Here is a 12,233-nt window from a genome sequence, read left to right on the forward strand (position 1 = left end):
CTAAGAGATAGGATCTATGATCATTTAGAGAATCCGTGGACTGATTAGGGACAGCCAGCATGGATTTGTGAAGGGAAGATCTTGCCTCACTAGCCTGATAGGGTTCTTTGAGGAGGTGACCAGGAAGATTGATGAGGGTAGTGCAGTAGATGTGGTCTACCTGGATTTTAGTAAGGCGTTTAACAAGGTTCCGCATGGTAGGCTTCTTCAGAAGGACAGAGGCCAAGGGATCCAGGGACACTTGGCCGTGTGGATTCAGAAATGGCTTGCCTGTAGAGAGCAGAAGGTTGTGGTGGAGGGAGTGCATTCGGATTGGAGGGCTGTGACTAGTGGTGTCCCACAAGGATCGGTTTTGGGACCCCTACTTTTTGTGATATTTATTAACGACTTAGATGAGGGGGTGGAAGGGTGGGTTAGCAAGTTTGCAGATGACATAAAGATCGGTGGTGTTGTGGATAGTGTGGAGGGCTATTGAAGCTTACAGAGGGATATTGATAGGATGCAGAGCTGGGCTGACAAGTGGCAGATGGAGTTCAATCCGGAGAAGTGTGAGGTGGTACACTTTGGAAGGACAAACTCCAAGGCGGAATACAAGGTAAATGGCAGGATTCTGGGCAGTGTGGAAGAGCAGAGGGATCTGGGGGTTCATATCCACAGATCACTGAAAGTTGCCACACAGGTGGATAGGGTAGTTAGGAAAGCTTATGGGATGTTAGCTTTCATAAATCGTGGGATTGAGTTTAATAGCCGCAAAGTGATGATGCAGCTTTACAAACCTCTGGTTAGACCACACTGAGAGTACTGTATCCAGTTCTAGTCACCTCATTATAGGAAGGATGTGGAGGTGTTGGAAAGGGTGCAGAGGAGATTTACCAGGATGCTGCCTGGATTAGAGAGTATGGACTATGAGGAGACTAAAGGAGCTAGGGCTTTACTCATTGGAGAGGAGGAGCATGAGGGGAGACATGATAGAGGTATACAAAATATTAAGAGGAATAGATAGAGTGGACAACCAGCGCCTATTTCCCAGGGCACCAATGCTCAATACAAGAGGGCATGGCTTTAAGGTAATGGGTGGGAAGTTCAAGGGAGATGTCAGAGGTAGGTTCTTCACCCATAGAGTGGTTGGTGCATGGAATGCGCTGCCTGGGGTGGTGGTGGAGGCTGACATGTTGGGCAAGTTCAAGAGACTGTTAGATAAGCATATGGAGGAATTTAAGATAGAGGGATATGTGGGAGGAAGGGGTTAGATAGTCTTAGGAGTGGTTTGAAGTTCGACACAACATGGTGGGCCAAATTGTTCTATGGTTCTATAATTATATTTTATTGCAAATCTATTTTGATTTTGTCTTGTCACAAACCAGCAACAAAAGAAACACACTGAGCATGATTCAGTGTTAAAAACTATTTTATTAATCACTACTTATGATAATACGTAAAATAAAAGTTAAAAAAAAATGTTAGTATGTTAGAATTCAAAAATGTTAAACCTCGAACGTTAACCCCAAAACTAAACTCTTCGTGTGTGTGTGTGACAAAGTCAAAAACTCCCAGTTCCTGAATGGTTCTTAAAGTTCAGTTCCGCAAGCCATAAGGTGAAACATGAGCAAGGGCTTCTTCAACAACCACCGTTGTCTGAAGATAAGATGTAGATGTAGAAAAACATAGAGAGAGTACATACGAAATCCAAATGTTCCACGATGGAACCCAAACGACACTTCAGTGTTTACTCGGTAGTGACTTCCTCACCCCGAAAAGCATCCGAACCGTGGTCGTCCACATACAAATACCTGTTTCCTTCTACAGGTCAGCAACAAAGTGAACTCCACCGGATTACTTCCAACTTCCATACATGGATTTCAGTGGCAAACACAGTTATTGTTTCTCATCCATCGATAGAGAAAACAAGCAGGCTGGTGTCTCTCTCCCTTCTCTCTCTCTCTCCTTCTTCTTCTTCTTACTTCTTCAACAACGTCATTACGTCCTTTATCTTCTATTGACGTAAGCATGCCCCACACACACATACACACACACTCTCTATCTTAAAGGGACTTTCACTGAGTCCGTAACAGTCTTAGGTTATAATATGCAGAATCACAAGGCACAAATATAACAAAATCATTAGTAATTTATTTTATTTCTGCTTCATGAACAGATCAATTTACATAAGGCATGGTTCATTTTTGCTTCTGAAATAAAAGTTATACTGATAAATTCTAATTGAAGTATAGATCTCCTGTAATTATGTCAAAAAATCTCAGATACAAGCAATATTCTCTGACGCACAATTTTTGACAAGAAAAAGGGAAATGATAGAATTTTTCAATTATACATTGGTTAAATGTTACTTTCAAGTGCCCACCCTTATTCTGTGATCAGACCATAACAACTGCATTCCTCCAATGAATGTTAATACAGAGTCCAGCTGAAATATCTTTAGAAACAAACTTCAGCAGTTATACCAGATTTCAGAAAGATGCAAATGGTCTAATTCAGAAGAGGTGTGGCAAAGTTTGTTTATCGGAGATATACAGAAGATGCAACACTATTAATTGTTATATTACAATTAGCAACCAATTATGGCTTATTAAAAAAATGTGGGACCCATTGAGAACACAGATGCTCCTCCTTGTTCATGTCTTTGGTATTTCAAAGCTGCTAGTGCTGCATCATGAAAGTGCCCCTTTATTGCATTAAACATTTAAGATTCCATCCTATATATAAGTCCATCTGACTCTCTGCAAATGGCCGAAGGAATCAATAGGTGCAAAATGGTATTTCTTGCTAGCACATGCATCTCCATTGACTGGGATTCAGACACTATGCAGTATCATGAGCAACTGCTTTCTAGGAAACTGCTATAATGACAACATAAACAAAAATGAGATACAAGCTTTTTAAATCTTTTTGTGCTTAATTAATGAAGATTTCCATGACCAATTTGCCATAATCTAGGTTTATAATTCTCATCTGAAAAGTGTGCTTTCAAAAAGTCTTCTCTTCAATAAAGAATCAGAGCTGTTAAAGAAAAATTCTGGGCATCCCAAGAGGAAATTTCACCCTCAAAATCAATGTTTTAAAAAATAGTTATGCATGATATTCCCAAAATTAATTTTCATTAAAGAGTTTCTAGCAATTTGGGGAGCAAACAAATTCCATAAACTACCATTCCTCCTCCATTAAGTGAATGTTCCCAGGAATTCCACCCTTTATATTCTCATGTCAAGCTGATGCTGACAAATGTGCCCCAAACCAAAGAGATCTGCTGGTTTCACTGGTATCAAAACAGTTAAGGTATCAGATTTTATGGTCTTGCTTGGGCACCTTCCTTCCAGAAGCAAATTCTTGGTGGGTTCACATGCTATGTCTGTTTTGACTATGCTAATGACCAATGCTCCAGGATTTGGAACGCAAAGGGAGAGTGAGGTTTTATTCCACTCAGCTGCATATGCCAGCTGAACTGAAGCCAATAGAAATTTAGGGTGCCTATTACAAAGATATGGGGCTCTTCTTTTTGTTTATTGATTAAATGTAATGCTTGGCACAAGGATGGGTGATGAGGATCAGTTCCAAGGCTCCATCCCTGGTTTGTGTGAAGGTAGCTTCTTGAAGAAATAAATCATGAATAGAAGAAAGACTCCAAAAGGGTTCCTAAGTTTGCTTATCATTTGCTGACATTTACTTCTGGACAAAATTTACTCCAGGATTTGACAGATTTTAAAGAAACCATTTTATTAAACCCCTTTACAAAAATATTTGCAACACTAAAAGAATCCAGTTCCCTATAAGCAGCTTTCACAAATTTACTGTGGTTTGAAAGAAAACCCTGGAGGTTTAAGTTATCACAGTGTTGCCATCCCTAAGTAGGTGATCACGCATTTGAGTTTCAGTACTGTCAACCATGTTGCAATTAATTCAACCAATTCCTGACAGAAATGCTGACTGAGGCAGCGCCTAGTTACCAGAGAGGAACAGGAAATGGAAGCACTGAACACACAAACATAATCATTTTTAAAATTAGGAAAAGAACATCATGTCTAAAGTATCTGCTGTTTCTTTATTTCAACCGCAGTTAACCTCAAGTATATTTCTCAATCTTTCCTTTCTCCAAACATAAATTCATATTTATTTCTTAATGTAAAATCTGTAATGGATTTAAGATTTCCTGGTAACCTGTGTTTCAAGGGTTTTAGCCAAAAAAAGCCCTGAATTCTCCCTCATTTTTAAGTTTGAGCCCTAGTTATTTGAATACTTGGACAAAGTTAAGAATTTCTATCAATCATCTTAAACTTTGACTTCTGTTGTCCAACATTCTGTGGTTTGGAATCCCATACACAACAGCTGGAGAAGATATACTTTCCAAGACCAAAGGAGCAAGGAAATGTTCTTAGTAATTTAGAAACAAAAGAAAATATATTTAGCCAAAATAATAAGCAAGATTAGCAGTTATTTGGCATATTTGAAATAATGATATATTTTTCGCAAAATTTGTACTTATTTTGCATATCTGTAGGTAAAATGTCAGTTTATATCCCCAGCATTGGCAATAACTACAAGTAGAAGATACCAATCTTTTCCCAAGAAAGGAATGCCAAATAATTTGGCTGGGTAACTTTTTTTTGAAAGGAGACAGAGTAGGGACTGAAGGAGGAGCAGCTGCTCCAAAACAAAGGCTTTGATCCTGTAGCTGAACATTCTTTGTGTCGTTTTACTTCACATTTTCAATCAGGAGGGCGATCCCTTGGCCACCTCCAATGCAAGCTGAACCCACTGCATATTTACCTCCCCGGCGTCTGAAAGAACAAAAATGGAATGGACACATTAAAAATGAATTTTCATCAACAATTTTTTGACATTGGGGCTGATTAGGCCATTTTTGCCCCCTCAGTCATCCAGTTAGATCATGGCTTACTTATAGCTCACTATTACTCTCTATTTACCAAATTTGGTCTTGAAGGCCTTTCGTAACAAAATTCTTACCATCCTTAGTATGGAAGTTATCAATTGACATTCTCAACACCTTCACTACCATTCATGTAAAGAAATGCTTCCTGGCAAAATAAAAAGGAGGAACATAATATAAGAATTAGGAGGACAAGGCCATTTTCGCCCCTCACACCTGCTCCAACATTTATTAAAATCATGGCTGATTTTTCACTTGAGCTCTGTTTTCTTGCACTGTACCAATATCCCACAATTTCCCTAATATCCAGAAATTTGACCTCTGTTCTGAAGAACTCAAATTGAATATCTTCCGTAGTAATGAATTTCAAAGTTTTTTCACCCTCTAAGAGAAGAAGCTTCTCTTCATTGTAGTCCTAAAAGACCCATCCTTTATTCATAAACTGTAATCCCAATTCTGAATACCTCAGCCAGGGGAAGCATCTTCCCACCATCTATCGACCCCTGTAAGAATTTTATTAGTTTCAGTACAATTTCTTCTCACTCTTCTAAATTCTGAAGAATACAGACCTAATCTTCTCAATCTCTTTGTAGGGCAAACCCCATGAACTAGTCTAGTGAATTTTCTTGCACTCCCTCTATAGCAAGTGTATCATTTTTAGGTAAGGAGACCAAAACTGAACATAATAATCTAGGTCATATCAAGGTCCTAGATAACTGCAGTACAACATCTTAATACTAAACTCATAATAAAGGCATATTACTATTTGCTTTCCTAATTGCTTGCTTCCTCAGGCATGTCAGCATTCAGTGACCTATGTAAAAGGCCGTCTAGGACTCTTTGAAACTCAATATTTCTCAATATGTTAACATTTAAAAAATACTTTGGCTCTTCTGCTTTGTGCACCAAAGTGGAAGATCATGTTTTTTTCCAATATTTTATTCTACGTTGTCACCCATTGTCTATAAACTCCTAAAGCCTCTTTACGTCCTCCTCAGTACTCAAAGCACCACCTGGTTTTATGTCAGCAAGTTTAGAAACACGAGCAATAAACAACCCACTAGAGGAATTCAGTGGGTCAAGCAGCATCTGTGAGAAAGGAATTGTTGACATTTCAGGTCAAAACCCTGTCTCAGAATTTGGAAAAATACCAGTTGGGCCCCTCAAACAAATCATTGAAAATAATTGCGAATACCTGGGACTCAAGTAACAATTCCTGCAGTCACAGCCTGGCCAAGTTGAAGGAGATCCATTTATTCCTGCCCTTTGCCTTCTGTTAACTAATTCTCAATCCATGCCAGTACATTATCCCCAATTCCCTGTGCTCTAACCTTGTTGACCAATCTCCTATGTGGGAAACTTCTGAAAATCTAAATACACCACATCCATAATTCCCCCACCTATTCTACTAGTTCCATCCTCAAAGAACTCCAATAATTAGTCAAAAATGATTTCCTTTTTTATAAATCCATGCTGATTCTGCTCAATCCTATTATACTTTTTTTTAGGTGCTCTAATACTACATTATTCATTAAAGATTTCAGTAATATCCTTAAGCTAGTATATGGGTAGTTCTATGATTTCTCTCTTCCTTCTTTCTTAAATAGTAGGCCTTATTTGCTAATCTTCAATCTTCATGAACCATCCCAGAATCTGTAGAATACTGAAAGATGGTAACACATACACCCACCAGCTCTAGCCACCTCCTTCAAATCTGTGGGATGTGAAGCATTGTGTCCTTGGGATTTATCAGCTGTTGATCTCACCAGCATTTTTTTAAAAATGAAACTAACTTCCTTCAGTTCCTCTTTCTCAATAGGCTCTTAGTTGTCTCATATTTCTGGCAGTTATTTTGTGGTTTCTTCTGTGAACACAGATACAAAGTTTTGTGTAATTTCTCTGCTGTTTCATTACTCCCCACTGTAAATTCCCATGCCTCTTGTCTCTAAAGAACCCACTAACTATTCCTTTATACTTACCAACAAAAGCTCTTACAGTCATTTTATGCATAATTTTCTGACAAATTCTTTTACAGGTCCTTTTACAACAAGATTGTTAATTAACTGTTGTTACTGCACAATACTAGATCCAAAATAGCCTATTACCTAGTGGGTTCCTAACATCTTTATCTTGTCTATCTTTCATGATTTCATTCTCCATGTTATTATTACAAATTTGACATGTCCAGTCTATATGTAAATTAATATCCCACCTTATTATTCTTGCTACATGCATGTCAATTTCCATTTTTATGCCATGACCAATATTAAAATTACTATTGGGTAGTCCATAAATAACTGTCAATGTTTTCTGTCGTTGCATCTTAGCTCCATCCCAACTGTTACTAATTTCACATCATGATCCTGTGAGTCAAGAGCACTTCTCACAACTGTACTGATCTCATTCCTTCATAATAGCACAAGTCCATCTCCATTTCTTCTTTGTCTGCCCTTCCTTGATGTCAAATATTCTTGAACATTCAGCTGCTAACTTGTCACTCTTTCACATTTCCATAAAGCCAGTTAGATCTGATCCATTTACATCTAGTAGTGTCATTAAGTTATGTTCCTTGTTGCAAATGCTACATACGGTTAGATATTGTGAGAATCAAAGCAAAACACAGATGCTGGAAATCTGAAATTAAATTAGAAAATGCTGGACAAACTCAGGTCAGATAGCATCTGTGGAAATAACATTATATATATATTAGACACACACACACACACATATGTTTTCCGTAGGAGAGTCAACGGGAGAGCGATGTCTAGAACAAAGGTAATGTCTATGATAGGATGAGTCAAAAAGGCTTAATGGCCTTTTACCAGTACATTAAGCTTCTTGGTCTGTGTAAAGTGTTGTTCATAGGGCCTGCCCAGCAGGCCAGACTTATACGAGTAGGGTAATGAAAATTGTGCCAACATGATAATAAAAACAGATATAGGCACAGTAGCTATAATTTAGCCATTTTAATATTTTCTCGATTTTGACCTCATCCATTGCTTGCCTTTGTTTCCTCTATTCATTTTGATTACTGCTTTTCTAACTTCCACTTCTTGGTTTGTTTCTTGGGCCGAAAGGCCTGTATTGTACTGTAATGTTCTACGTTTCCTTCCTGAAATCCCATCACTCACTCACCAACTAGACCCTGCAAGGATATTGGTCCTGGTCCTGCCTAAGTGTAACTTATTTGATTTGATCAAGTCCAATCAGTCCCAAAAATGGTCCCAATTCCTCAGAAATCATAAGCCTTCCCCCTTTCCAGCCACACAATCATTTGCTCTATTATCTTATTTCTATTTCTATTCTTGTTAGCACTGGGAGTAAACCTGAGATTACTACCTTTGAGGTCTGCTTTTTAATCTCTTTCCTAGATCTCTAAAACTGCTCACAGACCTCCTTCCCTTTTTCTACCTATATCATTGGTGCCAATATGGACCACAATTTCTGCTTGCTCACCCATCCCTTTCAGGATCTTCTGCAGATGATCAGTGACATCTTTGACCCCAGCACCAGGGAGCCAATATTCTATCATGGAGTCATGCCCACAGCCATAGAAATGCCAGTCTATCTTTCCAAATGTTGAATCTTCCATACATTGTTCTCTCACTCTTCTTTCTGCCCTCCTGCGATTTGTACCCATCAGTATCCAAGAGAAACAAATACAAGGGATGAGCAGTGACTCCTCAAACCATAAGTGAGTAATATATGCATTTTAAAGCTAATATTCATTGGTCCCTTTATGACTTTGTAACCCATAGTCAATGATGGTACCCCACTAGATACAAATGTTATAAATGAAATTTCATGAACAACCTTTTACACAGACCAAGAAGCTTAATGTATTGGTAAATTTTATGGTTCTAATAAAAAGACTATAACCGTAAGTGTAAACCATAGCTCTAACATCTGCTTATATTTTTGATGAATCTGCTGAAGAGCATTTGTGTGGATGAGCATTGTGTCAGGACAAGAAAGGGCTCAGCTATAATATTCTACACTATGGAAAATGTTTGTAAAATTTGCTGTTTTACAATTATTGTTTTTTCTCTTGTATCTTCTGAGGAGCTGTAATAACAAATAATGATGCAAGAGAGATGAACATTTGACATTCAGTGGCAATACTATTACCAAGCTCCCATCCGGTCAACATGCTTGGGATACCATTCACCAGAAAATTAACTGGACCAACTATGGAAATAATGTGTTAAGAATAATAAAAAGCTGGGTTTTCTGGGGCAAGTGATTAATTCCCAACATTTTTCCCGCCATCCTAAACTCAGGAATATGATGGCTTACTCTCCACTTGCCTCAATAAGTACATTTCCAATAGCACTTAAGTCTCACATGATCCAGGATGAAACAGAAATATCACCTGAAATATTCACCCTCTCTATCAATTGGATTGCAATGTGTATGGTTTATAAAAATACACTATGGTGATTGGCCAAAGCCAGACTGACAATACTTTGTAAAATTTCAACTTCTACCATCAAAGAAGATAAGGGGAGCAGGAACACTGGACCACCACCACTTGCAAACCAGACACGATTTCAACTTGAAAATATGCTGCCATTCTTTCCTCAACGTTGGGTCTATATTGTGTAACTCCCTGCAAACAGCTCATTGGATGTCCCTGCATCAAAAGAACTACAGTGGTTAAAGGCAGGAGCTCACCATTATCTCGTCAAGGTCAGTTATGGATGGACAATAAATGTTGGCCTAAACAATAAATGAAAAAACTCAATTTATGTAACTCCAAACACACACAAAGGTTCTTTATGGAATGCGTGTTAATCTCCTGTATTGTGAGGTGTTTTCATGAACACAGTTTTGCACAGAATTTCTAGGCTACTATATTTTGAAATATTTAAATGAAATTATGACAAACTAAAGTCAATTTCTTTTCAAGGTCAGAGTGCTTGCCTAGCAGTAATTATAACTGAGAACACCATTAAAAACTTGCAAGTGCAACAAAATATATTTTCATAATACTTCACTACTAGACTAGCTTGTATCTATCTTTTGTGTTCTTATCAGTTGATCTCATCTTCCTAGATTCCATTAAGAATGGCTGCAAATTGCATAGCCAGTGGAGGAGGTCTGAGTCAGATGAGGTTTGTTGGTATCTTGGGAGCTCTGCGTTAAACTATGTGTGTAGAGGAATCCCAAAATTGCAATCACTATTTTGCAAGCAGATTTTTGAATATGGACATACAAACCACACCTTCAGTTGATTTCGCTGGGAGACAGACATGCAGACACACAAGTGTGTTTATCATACCTGAGCTCATGAACGAGATGTGCTGTTATCCTGGTTCCTGATGCCCCTAGTGGGTGTCCTAATGCTATAGCACCTCCATTTACGTTGGTATTTTCAGGATCCAATTTTAGAGCCTTCTGCACAGACAAGTACTGAGGAGCAAATGCTTCATTTACCTTTTTGAGAAAAGATACACCATAATCAGTCACAGCATAAACTTTATTTTGAAATAAAAGGCTTTGAAAAAAGTAAAACGTTCACCCCAGGTGTTCAATCGCGCTTTGGGCCGAGACCCTTCATCAGGACTTGATGAAGGGTCTCAGCCTGAAACGTCGACTGTTCATTTCCCTCCATAGATGCTGCCTGACCTGCTGAGTTCCTTCAGCATTCTGCGTGTGTGTCACTTCACTTGAAAAGTAGTCCTTGTGAATGCTGCAGACCCCGTTATTGAACACTCTGCTAAAACTTGCTATTCTGACTTAAGTAGAGAATAGCAAAGGCAGAAAGAAAACAGGACAGCAAGGTATCAGGAATAAGGATCAGAAAAAAAAACAACCAGTGAAACTACTAGGTCATTTAGCCTCTTGAACACACTCCAACATTCAATTAGTTTGTCACTGATCTCAACAGGGCACAAACTTTTTACAGACCTCTACTAGATCCATGTCTTGCAAGGATAATCCTGCTTTCTTCAGGACCCCATTGATTGCTGGTACAGGGCCTATCAGACAGATAAAAGATCTAATTAATAAGGAAGTAATTTTCAAGTTCTTACACTTTGCCACTAAATTGTCTATTATTTTTTTGATGAAAAATGCAACACCACAGGATAAAATACAGGACTGGCAACCTGTCCTGCCACAGGCTGGGATGAAATTTCATACCCACTGAATTCTCAATTTTAGTCATTCAGCTCACAGAAAGACATGGTCAGAAATTGGATAATCTCTGTGGTAAAGGGTAGAGGAAAAGGCAAAGGCATTCAGTTCGTAGCTTTTGCTTGTCCAGCGACTGGTTCAACAAATGCCAGATTATACATGATGACAGTTAGGGTAGGATAAAACTTGTGATTTCACTGGAGAGTAGCTGATTCTCTAAAGCTTAAGTGTAAATTTGAGAGTTTCTGTAGTGAACATAACTGTAACTTGGCATGAATCAGTAACAAATCTGCATCTGAACATTCTGTAGCATGGCACACAGAAAACCTGGATCTCACTTCCAACTTATGTTCACACAACAAACATAGACATTTTATAAACGGGAATGAAGCAAAGATATTACAACAATGAAATTACATTGTTATAATCCAATTTAATAAATTAAATCTGAAATTTGCATCACTTTATATTAACTGTATTTACTTGGCAACGTTTACTTGTAGAACGAAGCCGCAGCCTCCTTCTTCAACAAGTTCAGTGTTGTTATATTTACTGCCCCAGGTTTGATGAGAGGGCAATCCCTTGTCTACATCTCACCATAGATGAAAGGAGGTCACAAAAGTGAAGACTGGCTGTACTTAGTTCTTGGCCTGTTTTGAATCTAGTGTGGAATACAAACTCAAGGGGCTTTTTCCCTTTAATTAGTACGCCACACTATTTATACGGCATCATTCCAACTGAAATAAATCTTATTAATTTTCAGGATCTGAAAGTCACTGGCAAGACCAGCGCTTATTGCCCCTCCCTAATTGTCCTTCCTGAAACACTGAAGTCCTTCTGGTGAAGATACTCACTCAGTGCTGTTAGGTAGAATTATGCATCTTCACTACAAATGAAAGACCCAGGAAACTTAGATACAAAATAACAAAAGATGATTTAAGCAAAGGCATACAGCCCAATTGTAGGCTTCGTAGTATTTGTTGTTTCCTCAATTTGAAATAAAATTTATAGGCGGGGTCAGTTCCAGGTGTCACGAACCAGCAACAAAAGAAACACACTGAGCATGATTTAGTGTTAAAAACTATTTTATTAATCACTACTTATGATAATACGTAAAATAAAAGTAAAAATGTTAGTATGTTAGAATTCAAAAATGTTAAACCTCAAACGTTAACCCCAAAACTAAACTCGT

The 12,233-nt window shown here is 38.2% G+C and overlaps 1 protein-coding gene across 1 annotated transcript in view; it reads right to left on the reverse strand.

Moving 5' to 3' along the window:
* Positions 1-2,110: 2,110 nt before the first annotated feature.
* Positions 2,111-12,233, reverse strand: part of acaa2 (acetyl-CoA acyltransferase 2) — a 31,385-nt gene continuing 21,262 nt past the window's right edge. The window contains exons 8-10 of the mRNA XM_052045048.1: positions 10,814-10,884; positions 10,185-10,339; positions 2,111-4,793 (exon numbers count right to left, since the gene is read on the reverse strand). Of these exons, the coding sequence (XP_051901008.1) occupies positions 4,709-4,793; positions 10,185-10,339; positions 10,814-10,884 (311 nt within the window). The 3' untranslated portion in view covers positions 2,111-4,708. The remainder of the gene's footprint in view (positions 4,794-10,184; positions 10,340-10,813; positions 10,885-12,233) is intronic.

The sequence above is a fragment of the Pristis pectinata genome, chromosome 2 (assembly GCF_009764475.1).
Source record: "Pristis pectinata isolate sPriPec2 chromosome 2, sPriPec2.1.pri, whole genome shotgun sequence".
Taxonomy (NCBI): Eukaryota; Metazoa; Chordata; class Chondrichthyes; order Rhinopristiformes; family Pristidae; genus Pristis; species Pristis pectinata.